The 20,249-nt window shown below is 34.5% G+C and overlaps 1 protein-coding gene across 1 annotated transcript in view; it reads right to left on the bottom strand.

The window, feature by feature from the left end:
• Positions 1-20,249, bottom strand: part of LOC120345381 (rho guanine nucleotide exchange factor 28-like) — an 82,616-nt gene that overhangs the window by 38,321 nt on the left and 24,046 nt on the right. The window contains exons 18-20 of the mRNA XM_078115248.1: positions 18,886-18,984; positions 17,990-18,188; positions 17,719-17,776 (exon numbers count right to left, since the gene is read on the bottom strand). Coding sequence (XP_077971374.1) covers positions 17,719-17,776; positions 17,990-18,188; positions 18,886-18,984 — 356 coding nt within the window. The remainder of the gene's footprint in view (positions 1-17,718; positions 17,777-17,989; positions 18,189-18,885; positions 18,985-20,249) is intronic.

Here is a 20,249-nt window from a genome sequence, read left to right as displayed (position 1 = left end):
TCCACATTCCATATAAGTAATTTTTTTAAAACTCCTATAAGATACTTGATACACTATTTTGCCCAAGTAACAAAAACAAATAAAACATGTGAAAACCACGGTAACAAAGAATTCAAGATTCAAGAATTGTATGAAGACCCAGCTAATAATATTTATCAACGTAGCCGTGATTTTTGTAAACGAAACTCGTAAAACAATCAAGCGATTTAATTTAGTGTTCCCTTCATAAAACATTATTTACGTGTCAACAAACAGACTTGGTGTCATTTACTAAGCTTATATTAACAGTTTCGAGTTTCATTTCTCATATCCAAGCTATAAGTCGCAGTTTATGGCTCACCGCAACTAAATTGACGATTTCATCATGTACCTCCAAAAGTTCAAAACAACTCATTGTACCATTTATTCGTCAACTGTATTTTACTTCCTTCCAAGAGAAAAGAATCCAAAGAGCGAGTAGTACGCGAATCAACTTTCCCTACCCCAGTATCGCCCTGAATTTCTGGTAATTTGAACAGATTTTTTTTACAAAGAAGGTCGTCCGAGGTCTCATATAGGGCAACTAAATCTGTCGAGTTCAATTCCTATCATACCCCTAGGCAAAAAATTATTCAATTACTTTGTTTTGATATCAATGTCGCAATATCATGTGGTTATCTCTTGAATTTATAAAAAAAAACGACCACGGAGTAAACAAGACTTTTGTGGATCGTGTGCTGCAATGTGCTAAACACCGAACAAAAACTCAGTTTGACTTACACAACTAAAATAAGACACCCAAAGTCATGCATAGACAATATCGGAATCCTAATTATTTAACAAAGCATGTGACAACTGAAGCAATGCATCTCATTAAGCGATGTTCTGCAATTTCATAATTGCAATAAAGTTAGATCTCCGATTACAAAAACCTCTTGAAAAATGTTAAATAACATCTGAACTGGGTACAAGTGAAGCTTCTCTCTTCTGACGCATTTCACGGCTGTTTACGTGTTGAGGAGAGAACTTGCTTCGTAATACACACGTGTTAACTTAATCCTATAATCTCTGGAATCTTGGAATTAAGATCTAAGGATTCATTGATCGGTTAAGTAGTATGAGAAGTACTCGGAGCGCTGAATGTCATCAATCAACCGCGCCATGTAATTTATGCAACTGTATCTGATCATCCATCGTGCATCGAAATATTTGCCATGAAATGCAAATGTTTTAGTGGGTTGTGCGCATAGACGTTTGTCGCAACTTCAAGTTAAATGTTCAGAGACTGACGACTAATAAACAATCAAAAGAAGAAAAAAAATATAACTACGCTGCGATAAACTTATTCTTGTAATTCAATATAAAAAAAAACTAGCCCAAAGTGGAAATGATTAAATTTGTAAAAAATAATAAGCAAAAAAATTACTGCGATGCTACTGTAGGACAATAGAACTTTGGTATATTGCAATTAGAGTTTCTAAAGTGTACCTTTCGTGGATTCAACTAAATGACGTTCTGTTATAGGCACTCAGTATGATCCTAACACAACAAAGAAATTTGTAAGCTAACCTTGATTAAACACATAAGCTCAATGAAACGTGATCATATTTACCCCACTAGTTCACATTTACTGTCGCCGAATTTATTTTAGTTCAAGTAAAGAAACTATCAATTCTAATCATTCCAACAATTTTCTAATACAACATGAATCGGAATTACTCAATCTACGAACTATCAAGAACGCCAATTTACTACTGGTATTATCTCTTGGACTGACGACTTCTGAGGATAATCACGAATATCGCCGGACAATACAGACGATTAGAGCCTTAACATGATTAAAATCAACATAAAATCCTATTGCAGTACAGGTGTGAATCAGCAATCGTACGCACTCCCTCGCCTTTACTAGGTAAACAAGCTTCATTCATGTTCTAAACGTCAAAAGCGCGAAAACGTGGAAAGACTTTGCGTAACCACGACCAAAAAGAAACCACTAAAGTATGAATGAAGTTACGTCACTTTACGTGCGCCAAACTGAAATATCAATGCCCGGTCGATGATGACAAGAGAATAACATTATGTCTCGACCTTCTACCGGAAGTAAGATACATTCCAGGTAAGACTTGAATGTATGAATGAAAACTCTAATACATACGTTTACAAATGCGAAAAGTTCCCAACATGAAATCAGACTGACTACAGCGTAAAATAATGAGTGCATAGTACCGGTAAGTATCTCGTATGATTAAAGAAGAAGGGAGCAAAAACGTCGTTCTTATAAAATCCTGAACCCAAGTTCTTAATCAAATCCTATATTCATTCATATGTTCTTCGATCTGCATCTTAATAATAGGCTCTCTTCGTGAACTGGACAAAAGATGTTCATCACAAAAAATAATGATGAACGTAACGACTAAAAAAGCGCGTAGAAACCCATATTGGTTAATGTATTCTTATTTCTTATAATAAATACCAGCGAAGAAACATAACTCGAATCCTATTCTTAGACATTGTTTTTTCCCATCAAATCGCTGACTATAATAATTTATGGTGATTGAATAGGCACCATTCGATTGCGAATACATTGATTCCAAGGAATAGCAATTTATATTTTTTTCTGGGCAACCAAATATGATAATGGTCACCCACGAAGGAGACTAATATTGAAATTGAGACCGATCGATGAATCCAAAGGTCATTCATCTTCTCATTTATCAAACCGATACTACTATTTGATCCAAAAAGTGACCATTTTATGTGCAACCCGGTCTGGTAATTGGCAAATATTTATCTAGTAGTCCTGTGGTGGAGAGGCAAAACCTAAATATGCAGTGATTTGACAAATTTTAGCCAATTTGCTCTTCCAACAAAGTGAGCAATGTCACGAAGAACTTGAATTATGTCAAAAATCGGTTAGTGTTGTCCGATATTATCGCTGTGGTCAATCGTGGCCTATATGGGAGGTACATTTTCATTTCTTGTGGCATAAACTTAAATGCTTACATGGCTACAGATCGGCTGAAAATGACTGATTTAGCAATGGTTTTAAGTTTAAAGGGATTTATACCAATGCTTTTCATGATCATAGACATCGGAAACCTACACTTAACTTCGACGAAACATTCAATTAAATTGACAAAGATACAAATTATACATATATGCGTCACATCTGACGAAACTCCTCCACAATTTCAACTTGATCTTCTTAACTAAACGAAACTTAACATACCGAATATATCAGCGATATATATATATATATATCGCTAGTTTTTATAATTGAATTGAAATACCCCACCATGCACACTGATGGTCTAGTCGGGAATAGCTATTTGAATCTGATTTGTGTTATGTTACGATTTTTTAGAGCAGGTTCTCGCCTGTGGGTCCGTAACGAAGGATGATTAAGGTAAAACCGATTGGGCATTTCGACGTTCAAACATGATTACGGTCGTCAAAATATGAAGTTTGTTCGGGTTCGTGCATGCTTGCAACCTTACTGCCTACTGAGTTTATGAAGTCAATGCCGATGCCGAATACTCAATTCTAGCATAATAATAAAACTAACACACAAAAAAAACTTTTATCATTTGGACTGAACGTACGAACGATGCTATGTTTCGTCCTACAACAAAGCAGCATGTAAACCGTAAATACGATTTATTGGCAAAATAACGCGATAATCTCAAACAAACAAGTACTCAAAACACTCTAATCTGATCGCGAAAACGACAAACTCGAACAAAGTCTACCTGCAAGGCTGCAACAAAGCACGAAATCTAAAAAATCTCTTAATTACTCAACAATCAACTACAACCTTATCAAGGCCGTATAGACTATAGATAACATGTTAGGTAATTACTCTTTTGCATTTTAAATATTATGGATACACGTTGAAAATATATACATATACATTCACTTGCGCCAAAAACTATGTCAACCTGTCCTTCCGTTAAAATATTTTTGATGTATTTATTCATAGAGAGCCAAAAATTCAGAAATTGGGGTCCCAAGCGGCCGCCAGTCTTTTAATCCGTCTACGACCTCTAAAACCGATCGAAACACAACAAAGTTAGGCCTGTCTAACATGCTTTTGTTTAAGAAACAAATTCTTTGACATTTATAATGTTTTTGCCCCAGCCAATGAAAAACACTGTTAGAAATATTCAAAAAGTACTTTCATTTTGCAAGTCTCACGATGAATGCGACTGATTAAGACAAGAATAATATTTTTTTATTTCAAAAATATATTGTTATGGGAGGCGTATTACGTATTACCTACCTAATACAATCAATGCAAAAATTCAGATAGATCCCAAGGCAAGAACAAACATCGCACGATTTTCTTCGATAATTTCGCTTATATCTTTTATTACGTATACCTAAACCAGCACTGGTTTTTACTGAACAGACTATGAATGCATTAAAGCTCACCCATATCATTTCAATGCCATTGCAAAGAAGCTTTATATAATAATCCTTATACGACAAATGCCTCACCATGTGAGCAAAATAGCTCTGAATGCAACACGAGAACTGTTATTTACTATCAAACCCCAAGTTGAGTGTTAGGTCAAAGCGAAACTGGGCGAATCTTCGACAGCTATTGCTCCTTCTTGCACAGTGTTTACGAAAAGAGGGATTTTCACTGGCATCTTTTGTTCACAGCTTAAGCAAGTTTGGATTAGGCGGTATTATCGTAGGATTATATCGACTAAGTCATATCTTGTTAAGTTTAAACACACTAACGAGTCGTTTGGCGATTATCAAAGCTGTATGATGACGTGTATGACTGGGTGAACTGGGGGTTCCACGAACTCTGGTGAATTCTAATATAAACTTGAATCGATATCTGGATGGGAATTTTTCCTGTCACTACGAAAGCAATTTAAACTTTAGCAGTGATTTATCAATGATATACTTCTTGTGGGAAGTTCGGAACCACTCGCTAAAATTTTTTGGTTATATAATCGATACATACAATATTCAAAGTTTTATGGGAACGACACATGATTGCATGAAAAAATCGATTAAAATTGGGCAAATTTCGAGGGATTTTATGAAGCTATTTCGCAAAGTAAACTGAAATTCCGACATACCGGTACTTCTAGCGCAATATTGAATGAACCCCATAAACACAAAACCCCATTCGACTTCATTATCAACCTCCTACGTCGTGTTACGTCACAATAGTGTTACGTCACAATAGTGCTCCGTTCCTTCGACTTTGTCTACACTGCACTTTATTCAACTTTGTTGAAATCATTGAAATGATACTGCAATCACTCATATAAATAAAACACTTATTAACTATCTATATATCAAGTCAAAAGCTACAAAGACTAATACCATTTTTGTGAAACATACCCTCCGTGTTCTCTGAGTTGGTGGCGGATGTCGCTCTAGCGTACGTACGTTCTAATGGCCGGTGTAGTACGATCAACGTCAAGCCCAAGGGCATAGATTCTCATTGGTAAAGGCGAGATGTGTGATTATTATATGGGAGGTAATTTGGTGAATGACGTCCACTTAAAAGCAAATGGTACTTGTACATTTTAATAAAAATTAATTGTTATGGACTGTGAGAACTAGATTGGATTAATAAATACATCTTAGTTAGCAAATTGGAATGGTGAAATACAATTTGAAACGCAAAAGTATTTTCTTAGTTGCCAACTTGAAAAATGCAATTTCTATGTAAACGTCCAAACGAAAGAAAACAATATCAACGAACAGCGTAATCAAAGTAAAACTTGCTGAATTTTTTTTTAAAATGAGTTATTATTGGAGATCAATTCAGCCAAACATCACTTGCATCTCTTTATGGCGCAGATAGTGTCTACTAGTGCTAGCACAGCGTCCTTAATATCCCTGAAATATTTTTGCATTAAGCATTATTCATAAAAGCGCAGCCGTAAATAATATTTTTGATACATCGGGTCATTATTGCAACCTTGAAACGTGGCAATTTCTGAGGCAACGTCAACTTGACGTCGAATATAATTAACGACGGAGGCCTACTTTTATAGTTTTAAATTGCTTCTTAAAAATACAGTGGCAACGTTGTTAAGATGAAACGTAATTAGGGGACTAACAAGATATACATTAGGACTCATCAGGAATAATTTGGAATTAATAATAATAATTCAGAAATAGGAAAATTTAACCTAGTTCAGAATAATTAATTGCGACAGGCTATATTGGGAAATCTGATACTATTTCCATTTCAACCGCACTTCCATTAGCTCGACATAAATTGAAACAACGATTACTAAAAACCTTGGAATGTCTATATTAACTTTAAAAAAATCCGACTATTCTGACATTCTGAAAATTTATTGTGCAATTCATAATATTATCCAATATTTTGAAGCGATTCTCAAAGGACGACAACTCATAAAATATACCAAAACTTCTACTTCGTACGATATGACATCGATTCTGCTGCAACGAGACGGGCAAGTCTATATAAAAAATGCGATTCAGATTATATGTGATATACGAAAATGACTGCCTAAAAACGGTAATCTAATTGATAATACACTCGTAACCTAATCCAAAATCGGGAGTGTCCGAAGGAAACTCTGTTCTGGAGTATATATTACTGATCTCTATCTATATTCCTTTACCACATATTAGACAGAGTTCGTCTACTTTCTAAATTCGATGTTAGACCTTTGATAATAACCAATTTTTGAAAGAGAGAGCGCGAGATAACCACAGGTTTGAATTCTTTGAAACACTGGCGTGTCATATTTTCATCCATCAGTTTAGGAATATACTGGCAGAAGACAACCAAAATAAACAGAATTGAACAGTTTGTCAAATTGAAAGGCATATTAGAGATTAACGCTGATGTATGAATCAAAGTTTTGCCATAGGCGATGATGAACGTTGTGAACTGGGTAGGATTTAAAGTGTAACAAAAGAAGGCTAGTTTGTCAGATTCAAGAGTTTTCGTATTTCGAATGACAGTTAAACGTAATTAAAATAACTTATATGCTGGCTGTACCATAATGCACGGTTAATAGCTGCGTGTATCTGCTAATGGCATCACTGAACTATGAGTTTCACGATTATAAGCTTATGCGCATTCGGGCAGATGGTTACACTTACATTAAACCCTAAAAGTCAAATTTTCCGATAATACTCCAAAATGAAAGCGCTTTAAGGACCACTCCAACATCTCAATAAACACACAAAAATTCTTGCATGACTAGCGTATAGCCAACATTAATATCTAATTGTATCAGATTTACAGAATTCCAAAACGTACTAACCAAACAATTAAATATCAGATATATAAAATAGTGTAATATCGTCGCTTTAGTTGATCGATAAATTCCTATTAACGCAAATATAGAAGGAGAATAATACAGTAGTACAGTGACAAATATGAGCCAACGTGACCTAGGTAATTGAAATTAAAACACGGTATATCATCGTGGAATATATTTGGGCAAACAAGAATAACAATCATTACGTTACGGCGCTTCCAAATCATGTGTTTCAAGCGGAATTAGGCATGCCATTTCTTGAACGATTACAGAACTACCGCAGTTAAAGTACTGGTCGGCGGTCATCCCCATTTGCCATTTGTGAGATAAGTGTCCGAGAATTAAATCTTACACTGGCAAAAAATAAGTAATATCTTGCCTAGCAGCTCAACAAAAAATACCCTGGCGACTCGATATAAAACGCTAGATAGGTAAAGGCAAGGTCGTTTGCTGCCATCTGGTAAATCGGAAAGAGATAGAAGTGTCGAAAACGACTGCATATTGAAAATATCTATGCAATGGCTCGTTCTTGCGACATACATTATTAGATGATGCATGTTTCCTCAGACACATTAAAAAAATATACATTACCCGATAAATTGGATTTTAATATATACAATTACAACAATCATTAGTGGATTGCATCATATTCCTATATTCGGAATAAGGGAAAATTATCGTTATATCGCTCTATAAAAGACAAAGATACAAAACTGAAGTTCAATGAACTTCAACGCCCAATAACGTAACCTTTTTCAACCCAGTAACAGTGGCGAAACCTGTTTACCTGACCGCAAATATTTTTGAAGGACGAGCTAAAATCAGTTTCAGGGAATAAAATGAGTGATCAGGTTTTAACTGTGCGGCAGGTGAGTGGAAATTCAACGTGAAATTAAGATGAATCAACGTTCGAAATAGTTTCGTAAAAGTTGCGGTATACCGTTGGAAAGCAAAAGACATTTTTCATTTTATTTTTGAATTTGAGCAATGAAAAAATATTGCCCGAATTATCCACGTGCATTCCAAATGCAGCGCTGATTGTGGCATATTGCTTATGAAAACAATATTTAAATTGTGACGGAGTGTCTTTCGGCTACTTTATGGCGAATATAAAAATAGAATATGTTTTGAGCTGGAGATGTGCAATACTTGGTCTAATAGAAATGCAGAAGAACTGAAATCTGAATTTCAAAATTTTTTTTTTACTGGAATTCGGGCTAACAGTGATAATTTTTCCTTGTATCATCATTAAATGATATGCAATTATTTTAATTTATTGTAAAATTAAAATATTACAATTATATTGCAATATTTATCGATTTACAATAATCGAAATTGAAAATAATTGCGCGCTAGTACTTAAAAAAATAGAAAAGGTTACTACTACTCGGTAATAGTATAGACATTTCTATTCCTACTTTTTACAGACAATACTCTCAGGGACGAAAAATTTCGTAATCAGTGGGTCATACTTAACAGATACAAATCATACGTGATGATCAACCATATATGGCCATACCTGTTTATCATATATTCGATATTAGTTCTTCCGGTTACATACCGGTTCCACAGTTACCGACACAATATGAAACACTGAATAAAAAGTCATCAATAATCCGTAATCAATAACATAAAAAATCGATATTAGACACAAGATTAATAACATAGATGCTCATGAAATTACGTCATTGAATCAAAAATAATGTCATAGACAACCTAAAATAAAATTTGGGAATTCCAATATGTGGTAATTCTTTTAAAGTAGGAAATCAAAAATTCATGTATGAATTTCACAAACTGACGGATAGCAAATTCATGCATCAGAATAACGGTAGCCATCTGAATTTGATCTTCGATGAACACTGGCAGGCTTGATCAAATGATCAGAACGAACGTCATGTACAGCGGCACATATATACACATATATTGAAAAAACATAGTTTCTTTTTTATTAGCACAAAATACAAGTATTTTTGTCACGCCGTAATTAAATAGCATAAGCTCAAAGCATTTGAAAGGCTTCCCCATACGAGACCGAAATGTAAATATTGAAGCGTTCGAAAAAAGATCCTAATCGATGTGTTCACGTTATTTGATTAGTCCGAAGTTCATATAATATTCAAAAATCTGAATCTTTACATTTTCATTCTCCCATTTGCTTCAACCAAAAGTGGGTCTTATTGTTTCCAACTGACGTATGAACTGTAATAACTAGCTGTAACTTCAAACTTTAGTACTGGCCTATTCATTCATGAATAATAACTAATTGATAAATGAACCCATATTTGCATCACTAATCCTCCCATATTGAGTATATTTTATTCAGACCGCCCCTAGTCTATTTTCTATCATCTTCATGAAAACACATTTAAGTAGAAAACCGTGATGATAAAATCAATACCATAGTGATATATTATATTGCAGAATGCAGTACGCAGAAACCCATAAAAGATTCATTGGCACGAACACATCATATCAATCACGCTTTGTTAAGCCATGCGGAATGCTAGATTAGGAATAAAAATTGACGTGCTCAACCATTTTCGATCGAGCCTGGCCAGGATAACAAACAAAATATGGCCTTATGACGTCAATAGACAAATCTTTAGGCAAATGCGTTCATTAAGGGTCGTCCATGCGTGCAGTTACAAAATCAGACGATTCCGTGTCAAAGGTGAAACGAGTACGTCCATGACGTGACGTCACGTTCGTTTATCAGTAACTACCATACATTGGGTTAAAAACCTGATCGCCCCTATTTGTTGAAATTGAGTAATATCACAAAACGAACGTCCCCATTTGCCCACGAAAAGAAACGGTAAACCTGGGCATAAAATTGTTTGGGATATATCTAAAAAAGAAATTTTATCCAACACGATTGAGAACCAGAATCGGGACTCACCGATATAATATACTTCCAATTTGAAGGCGACAAATTCTTCACTTGTCAAATATAAAATACAAAAACTGATGACATCTTAGCTTGAAATCATTTCCGTACAAGCGTTCCCTAAAATCGCGACTTCGACGATGGTCTTTTAAGAAGCATAACTATATCGTCTGGAAAAACTAATAATTCGATTAACCGATCGATATAAATCCAATGCAAGCCAGACAAATAGAACGAAAACGTGTATCTATTGCGTTAAAGGGAGGGATGTTTACGTTCGAGTTTTTCGTCGAACTACGCCCCCTTTATTTGAGGTTGACATAAAAAATAATATAACAGATAATTTGGCTTGAGAAAAGCATTTAAGTTAGCGGTAATTTTGAGTCCATATCTCATAATTTGCTGGAACTTATATGGATCGTAATCATTTGGTTCATATCGCGAACACCTCCAAAAGTCGGAACATCAGTATTTCCCAAGTCATGTCTGGTTTAAAGGACCTGTTCGGATTGAGGCGTGAATACCAAAATACCTGAACATACTAGTTTCACCGAACGAATACCACTAGCTTAATAGTATAAGTATATTAAATTCCGTTGGGTTATTTTTTGCGTGCATTTAGCGAGGAAATAGCAAATAGCATAAACAAGACTTTCACAGTTGCTTCTAGTATATATATTTCAACGGTGAACGGTGTTGCAATCAACACTGTCTTAGCGAGTCACCATAAAAAATATTAAATTACGTTAAAAACCGAATTGATACATTGATTCCAATAAAGTTCCTGCTGAATTTGTTTAGTCCACAACGAAAACAATATAAAAATCGAAGTCAAATTTATTCAAACCACATTATAATTTGCATTCAATACTTCCACTCCAGATCTCCACAAAACACAATAATAAAACGCCGAATGCCACAGCATCTCTCTTGTCACAACACTGACTAAACTTGGAATGAAAGACTCCAGGGGTCAAAAACAAACGCTCTATGGTACAATGCCACATTTAAATGCCATAACTATACAACAGAGCTCATGACAGAGATCTTTACTGATTGATCGTAGCTGACATCAAGCCATTATTTGAGAGCAAGTTGTTGTTCAAGGCCTTTTCTATCTTAAATAAACTGTTCGTCTGCCGTTCCATCATTGAATGAACTTGAGCATACTGTTGACGCATTTGGCCAATGACAACCATTTACTGAACAACAGCGCACTGCACAGCTGAGCTATCACTAAGTATGGGTATTAGAGTGAAGCGTCACACACTTGTGAACACAAGCTAGCATACAATTTGAAGAATAAAAGCTATTTTCAAAACTAATAAAATTTGCAGATTCACCTCACACGCACATTCAAGTTACATAAGAAATTTCCAGCAATGCCTAAGATAGGATTTCAGTTGTAAACAAAATTCAAAATTTATGCCAGAACGGAAATTTTTTTTGGTATTAGAAATGCAAAATTTTTTTATACAATTTTTCGCAGCGATGATTTCAGCAGAGTCTTTTCTTCAATCCAAATGGACGAAACTTGAAGAAGGTGCTTGAGGAAATGAGGAAAACTCATATTCCTGTCTTTTAAACTCCTGTAATTTTTTATCGAGCCACTTTAAACTACGATCAGATACGAGCTAAATAGCATCTAATCTTTGTAATATTTTGAAATAATTTTTTTTTTCGAAATTCCAACATTCGCCTTTTGCCTTGAAATCCTCGATATAATTTCCCTACAAATATATTGATCACATCGTTTTGAACCGAAATCAAATTTCTAACTTTTAGAACAATTCTGATACAACATCGACAGTTAAACCGACTGAATTAAATTCATTTCTTCACGAAAGGCAATTGTCCTGACACAAATGAAACGAACATTTATATCCACTGCAACAAGGTAGATCGAGATTGACGGTCACATAATAAGAGGTATATTTAAGTTGCTAGCTAATTCTTTCCTGTGCGAGATTTTCCTGAAACCGTGTTTTGATCTCCGGCTAAAATTACCCGCTTATGAATGTTTTATGGTGAGATATATATAGAACGACACTTACGTTGTTTGAAGATAGCGTCCCCTGCCTATATTATGAATATACGATAAGCTTTTGTAAATCATTTCTCAAGAGTGGACTATATGCGAACGTACGATGATTCTACTCTTATTATTTTTTAATATTCTACATATTTAAATCACGAACATGCAAAACTTTAGCTTTGGCACAACTCGGTATTGTATATATGAAACAATTGTCTGCAACTGGTATTAATATTCTACATTCAAAAACTCGATTTTAGAGCAGCTACTCCACAATTATAACACGAAGTTCAGTACAAAATATGTTGCACAACACTGTAACCGAACTTTACACACTGAATACAAGTCGGTGTTATCTTCCGAACAGTCAAAACAGCTATACACAGGTGGTTAGCTGATCGATTCCATATATTTTGGCACAGATTAACATGAACTGTACTGGAATAGAAAATGCGTGCACCTAACAATACCTCATCCAAAATTATCTTCAAACACGACCAAATACGGGTCAGTGATATATTAGAGTTTCAAAGTGGGAATTAAACATAACCCGGTATTTCATCACGGATAACTGCTAATAATTTCGTGACATAGCGTCTGTGTCTGATCATGGCCCTAGGTTAGGTTTTTATCATGGCGTCTGAAATCTAGTTTATGATTTGTTTTGATTATGTCAAACTGTCCGTCCTTCACTCAGTAACGTTATATTGCCTATGTTATCATCTAATCAGTGGCAATGAGACAATGCAAATTATCGAACTTACATAAGTTCGAGCATCTACCTTGACTAATACGAAAAATTGGCTTATTCATCTGAAATAACAATCATCGCGGCGAACTTAAATTTTTACACCTATTTGCTTACCAGATCTGATGCAGTTTTTTTTTTATATTTATATAATATATCCAATATAAGTACAAAATCAGGGCTGAAACTACAACGAAATATATATACACAACCACCTGCTTTTAATATAAATTCTACCAGACGACTAGGCAAAACAGCTCAATGGAAAGTGGGTAGATAAGGATTCTTTTTGTTTCCCTATTTACTCTAGGGATCTCCTTGCTATTGTTCTTTTAGGCGTAATCGTCCGCCTACTAGTTGGGAAATTCTCCAACTTGTTATCGGTTAAAATTGAAAGAAAAATCGATTACGTGTTTCCAAAAGGACGGCACTGACGTCACGGATGACGTGAAACATGTATCACAAGCGTTATTTAGGTGGAATACACAGAATTTTCTAGGAAATCGGGATATATCGACTAATAAGAGTAAGCGGCTTGTTTGTCGTATTGTTGGTGTATGATCATTAACAAAATAACTTATTAAAAAAAAATTGCTTGTCGTATTGTTGGTTCATTATCAACGACAGTATAACTCATTTGAACATTTTTTTGTTTGTCGTATTGTTGGTGTATAATCCAGAACAGAAAATTTTTTTTGGAAACATTCAAAAGTAATCTTAACCTAAACTCGCAAGCAAATCAAATACAGTAATTCATCTTTATACTTGTTTAAAATACCCTGCCAATGGTAGAACAAATATACAGCGTAGCGTAATCCCATAAGATAACAAACAGGACAAGGAATAATATTTGGTATTGTCGTTTGGATAACCAAATTCAATATGCTTCTAAATATACAAGGCTCGTCCACATCTTGTGCGGAATAAAAATTAAAACTTTGACATAACCCGCAAACGCACGAATACGCGATGCCATTCGATAAAACAGAACAAAAAAGTAGGAAAAGAAAAATCATTCGAAATCAATGAGGCAATCGTCATACCCGGTATAATACTAAATTCGGATATGACGTAAACTTTCAGGTTTCGAAAATTAATCACACAATTAATTAATGGTACAACAACCTATTAACTCTGCGACATATTGACATTTTGCAGGAAATGCATGCATGATATCACTTAATCCCAATGGTGTGAAAAGCATGTAGAAATCAGACACAGATTACATAATATTTAAAATTTATTATAAGAGTATGCTACACGAGGTATATCAACATTTTCAGCTCCTATTTAATGCTCCGTAAAGCACTTAAGTTAGCAAATGGATTGCATTGGCTTAAAGTTACTTCCAGTAGGAAAATGCATCAGTTATTTCTTGTCCATACCATTTTAGTAAGAACTTGTATGTCCACAGTGCACTATAAAAATCAGTAAACGCAATCGTAGCCCCACGACCAAGTATTGCTCATGAAAAAAAAGTCGCCATGGGAGCGTTTTTTTTCTGAGGGACATTTCTTAGCAAGTACTATGGAAGGGCCAACAAGTTGATAAGGTAATTTGTTCGCGATATAATAGCAGCAAAATTTCGAAACCGAAACGGCTGCTGTAAAATTTTATATGATTTACCTCTTTCGCATTCTTATCAATAGAAATGCTTCAATCGATTAACAGAACGATTCAATTGGGAATAACAGAAGTGAAGCTTTAAGGTAATGGACATAGTTGTTCGTGATATACTATCTTTATCTTAACAGGAACGAACGTTAGAGGTTTGGATCAATAAATAGTAAAATGTAGTTGTAAAACAAGAATTATATATGCAGTACTTGGTCCTTGCTATTAGTAATCAGCGTTTTTGGCACAAAAGCTGCGTTCTTAAGAATTGAATACGCCAATATCACAGGCCTTTTTACTAATCGTAATGCCAACTTGAACTTGGTGGTTGGCTATGGAATTATAATCGTTTCCACGCTTCTAATATACTGTTATATATAGAGTGCATTATAATTGATAAAGGCTTTGAACTAAAACTACCTGTTAATCACGAATAAAACTGATGGAATCTCGCATTGCACGTTTTAACGCGTAGCTCTCACGCTCTAATCCATTTGATTATAACAGGTGCCTTAAATTCTAATATGTTGAAAATACTGGTGTGAACGAAGCAAATCAAGTCGATAGATGCAAATAAACTTGTAACTCTCGTTGCTTGTCTCGTTCCTAAATCTACGGAGAATGCCCTCACATCTTAATTATTGTTCATATCGTGTTCTAACAGCAGATAGAGCTGTTTTAGAATCAGTCAATAGAAATAACTCAGTGATATGATGAATTATGTCAAGTAATGATCCTTGATAAGTATGGAACCCCGTAATGCTCTGTTCATCCTATTTGAAAGCATGGAATCGTTTCGAAAGGTAATCTGTAATCTCTCAGTGGAAAAACTCTACAAAAGTGTCAACACTTATCCATAAAAATTCGTTACTGAATCGCTCTAAAACAATCTTTCGCGCAACCGGTATCAATCAGCATAAGCCAAACAATTATAAATGTAATTGTCGAATTTCACTCAAGAACTAGCAAACCATATTAATATCTTTCCATTGCAACGCACCACATCGTACTAAGCCATTTAAATTTTATTAAAGTTTTCATCGAAATAATATGACAATAGGCATATTGGCGTGGCATTATTTTCAAACGACGAATGGCGTGACATGGTACGAAGCAAAATTCGCGCCGTAATTGGAATAATAGGTTGATGACAACCTGCTATTTACATATCATACCAACGAAAATTAGTTCAAAGCTGGCGTGTGCGCTTGATAAATGTAACAAAATATTACGGATGAATAGTATAGAACAGATCGAAGCTATCATTATTTATATCCGTTCGAACATGCGCCATTGAAAAACCTAGGCTAATGTGACCGAGACTCAATTAACCACATTGACCATAATTGTTGCAAAAAGGGCACAAACTATTTTTTTCGCGCTCCGTTGCACATGTCTGTAAAATCTGGGGACGTGACGTTATAACGGCGACAAGAAGGCGAAAAGAAAAGGAGTGGTCAGCCATTTACGACTTCAATTGATTCGTTAAATAGGAATATAAACGAACATACTACTGTAAGTTCTTTTGCATTATTGTGCAAGTCCAATATAACTAATATGATCATAAAATCGGTGGCATGGCACGCTTCCATCACACCACTCCTCTATTCACTTTGACCAACTTTCAAACTGTGTCGGAGTTGAAAAAATCCTGAATAATTTCGAAAATAATCTCGTAACGATTTCAATTGGGGCGAGACCTTTTCTGCATACAAAAAGTATAAACAAAAGACACCAGATCAAAGTCATTTCAATGTCCAATGGCGACTTTTCATGTCTAGATATTGTGAGATGATAGTTGCCCACCATAGAGATAAAATGGAGTAAGTAAGTATATGATACTCAAATAGAATTGGAAATGTCAAAAACTTAAAGTGGCATTTGTATTAATATGAGACAGAGTGCATATTGAGTCACTAATAACTCCATTTCGAGTAAAGACAATATAGCATATCTGGTTACTAAAATTGTATCTATAGATTCACACATGAAATATTACAATGAACAATTACGGTATGTCTTATAGCAACGATAAAACGTTCATTTACTAGGAGGTAACATATTCGGTAGCCTTCGAAATACAAGAATTGCAATAAATTCACAAACGTACAGCTGGTATTCAGTTGATTTGGGGCTCCATCATGCGGTCGGTGTCGGCGAGGATCTTTGAACAACGCGAAACAAAAGGGAGACCAAAATCAAACAACGTAAATCACCTATTCACTAACTACATCTTTGTATTTTGCCGATACAAAATAATAATTTTTTAAAAATCCCCCTTAACCTTAATAGAATAGTAAAAACGTTAAAAAAAATTCAAATTTTTCAATTTGTTTCCAGTAATAAGATAAATACAACAAAGGTTTGACTCAGCGTGTGTGTTTACATGGATTTGTTAACTCTATGACTCAATGACTACTCTAAGCTTTTGATATTATAACTTCTTTGTATTCAATTCCCACAAGTCTTTTGTACAAAATGTCCCGTTAAAATAAAAGGTCCATAGTCAGAATACCTGATAGATCTTATATTTTATGGCAGTGGTTCCCAACCTTTTATGATTAGGAGACTTTTAGCACTCGTGGTCCCCCTGTCTATCATTCCAGTAATGTTTATAGTGTTATTTTTATTGGTAGCTTCCAAATCTCATTCTGTTAAAATAATTCATGTTCAACAAAGTGAATACACTCTGTGAAATCACCTTACCAAGCAATGGAACTAGGAAGAACGGGGAGTTTAGTTTTCTTGTAAAGAGAAAAGTAAAATTTGTATTATTAAGCTCAGCATTGTGGCTCGCCCAACTGCTTTGTGGCCCCCAGTTGGGAACCCCTGTCATATTGCCTCGTAATCAAATTTTCTATGTAAATTTGCACACAGTAGTGACATCTTTTATTCAGTAGTGACATCTTTTTTAACAAGTTGATAATTTTTATATACCATTATTGAAGTGATAAATTGGATTCGTTATACATTTGTCATGGTCTATAATAGTCGCACGCAATCTCAAAGTGATTATTCCAAAAAACTGTATTTTGTCATATAGCCAAAATACAACCTGCAATAATATAAGTTGCCAAATGAAAGTTTCCGCTGAACGTAGGCATGCACCTTTCAAATATGGGACAGTAAACTGAAACCTAAAATAACTCCACTATATATAAATATAAAAACTTACCACCATCAGCTGAAGGTTTTTGAATAGAATTGGCTTTTAATTCTGTTCCTTTTTTGACCTGGAGAAAAAAATTTCAATTTGTTATACTTTTGAACTGGTAACTGGAATGGAACACTTGTCAAGACTTATAAAAAGTGTCCTATCCTTTAGAATATATGGGGAAAAACATAAAAAGACTGTAATATCTAAAGGACTAAGAAATAGGATGTCATCTTGCATCTAAATTCTTATAATTTATTAGAAAAACAGAAACAAATATACTTCTACCCACCCTATCTTTGACAGCATTTGTTTTAGTTCTTGTGCTGTTCCTCATTTTGGATAGAAAGCTGAGTTTTCGAGACACAATATTTCTTGTAGGTCCTGCATCAGGTGGTCTTGGTGGAACAAATGGTTTGGCAGCGTACCCCCTCGTAATTTCTGGTTTGCGTGGAGGTGGGGTGTCCCCATCCGCTTCAAAGTTTGCAGGACTGGATTTGGAGAAAGTTACGTTATTGTAATGATTTTCAAAGTGGTGATAGAACATTCCATAAAGAATATTGTTTTCGAACATCAGGCAAATGTACATACAAATTAAATTAAAAGTTTCAGGATACCAAGCTATGTGAAGAATAGCAAAAATTAGTACACTGAATCTCAATGTACTACTGTAGTGGAAAAAGCACTGACAAGCTAAGTCAAATGTTCACCAAGCATGATGCAAATTAAATTACATAGCTGAATGCAATGATAATGAAAATTACAATTAGTTTAGTATTATTTCACTGCACTATCATTCTATTCACCGAGCTACAAGCGCTCTCCATCCACCCATGCAAATTATTATTCTAAGGGTAGCAATTATTAAATACTATAATTATTTTGCTATCAATGTTGGCATGGTTTAATTTAATGAAAGCTGTTAATACGATAACGTGAATTAACAACAGCTTGCTATATAGATTACCTTTTAAAAAACACTAGATTTCAAGTAAAAGTTATTGAACCAAAACATTCTAATATATAAACATAGAACAAAAATTACCCATCATACATAATTACTAGGACAATATAAAAATATATTCAATTCATTTCCAAGTATCATTTCGTCAACTCATCAACAAAAATAAGTTAACAACATAGTTCTGTCACAAAATATGAAGTTCCTTTCGAATTACATCAACTTACTCAGACAAAAACTCTGCGAGTGACATTTGTCTCGGACCACTAGAAAAAGCATCATCATCACCGTCTTCCAACAGATTATTATCTTTGTTGATCAATTCGCTGTTGTTCATGCGACAAATCACAGTGGCAGCAATAAGCAAAAAAATTTTCATAATTATTCAAAACGCAATAAGCGACCAATGCACATGATCAGAAAGCAGAAATCCAAGAGGAACTGCTAAAGAGCAGTTATCAACATGCAGCAAGAATTCATATTTTCTTAGTATTATCTTATGCTGGAAGCATCAAATATTTTCAAGTAAATCAAGCAGGCATTCAAAAAGTCGTGCAGTTATGAAATCCAAAATCAAGGTGCAATGTGGACAATGAGAATAATCATACAAGCATCAACACTTTGAAACTTGAAATATCAGATATTTGCTGCAGAAGGAGATGGAGGAAGGAGTTTCCAATAAGAGGGGAGAGTCATTGCGATTTGTGAAAAATATGTAGATTTATGTAGGAGGTCCATAAGGGAGAACATATTTGTTCTAGTTATTATGTTTCTACAGTAAGTAGGTAATGCATAATGATTACCGGTATGTATTTTGATAAATGTGGTTTTCAGAAAGAATATATTGAGCTCAAATTTAAACTATGTACAGTCATCTGAAGGTGCAGAAATGACAGTTTTGAACTGAAAGTTTCGGAAAAAGAATTGATGCATTGTTGAAAAAACCTCTAATTTCAAATTCTAAAGCATTGAATGTAAAAATCACTCATTTTCCATGTAATTGGAATCAGAAAAGCAGGTTGAAGATCATGGAGAAGTGGTATATGGAATGGACGACTGTGCCCATTGCACAAATGTAAAACAGAAATAGTGAATGTTACAAGAACATTTTTTTTCTGATATTGAGTGCAGAGCATATTTTACAAGATTTTTGAACAAAAAAAATGGCAATCAAAGTCAACATAGAAAATATATATGCTTGTTGTGATTTGAACCTATATATATATATATATATATGAAGTACTTATGGTGTAGCGAAGCATTCCAATGCTAAGAACTAACATGCAGTTACAATGAAACATTGCCATACCAACATGCATGCATTTAACATATGATAGGTAAATTAGATATGTGTCGACTGTCGACCACTTAATAATGTGAGGAACAGGGATGTCCAATACAGAATATTTTACTATTTCGAATACATTCTGAGAAAATAATTTTGAATATGAAATATTGAATACATTCTAAATTGAGAGCATGTTCATGTGGAAAATTACATAAATCGCTTCCTAAATCTATTAGCAGTTGAGATATTGTATGTTTTGTTCTACTTGTCTGACGATTCAAAATACCTCATTTTAAAATAGAA

Source organism: Styela clava, chromosome 8, assembly GCF_964204865.1.
Source record: "Styela clava chromosome 8, kaStyClav1.hap1.2, whole genome shotgun sequence".
Lineage (NCBI taxonomy): Eukaryota > Metazoa > Chordata > Ascidiacea > Stolidobranchia > Styelidae > Styela > Styela clava.
The sequence above is the reverse complement of the archived record's forward strand: the minus strand, read 5'-3'. Positions and strand labels throughout refer to the sequence as shown.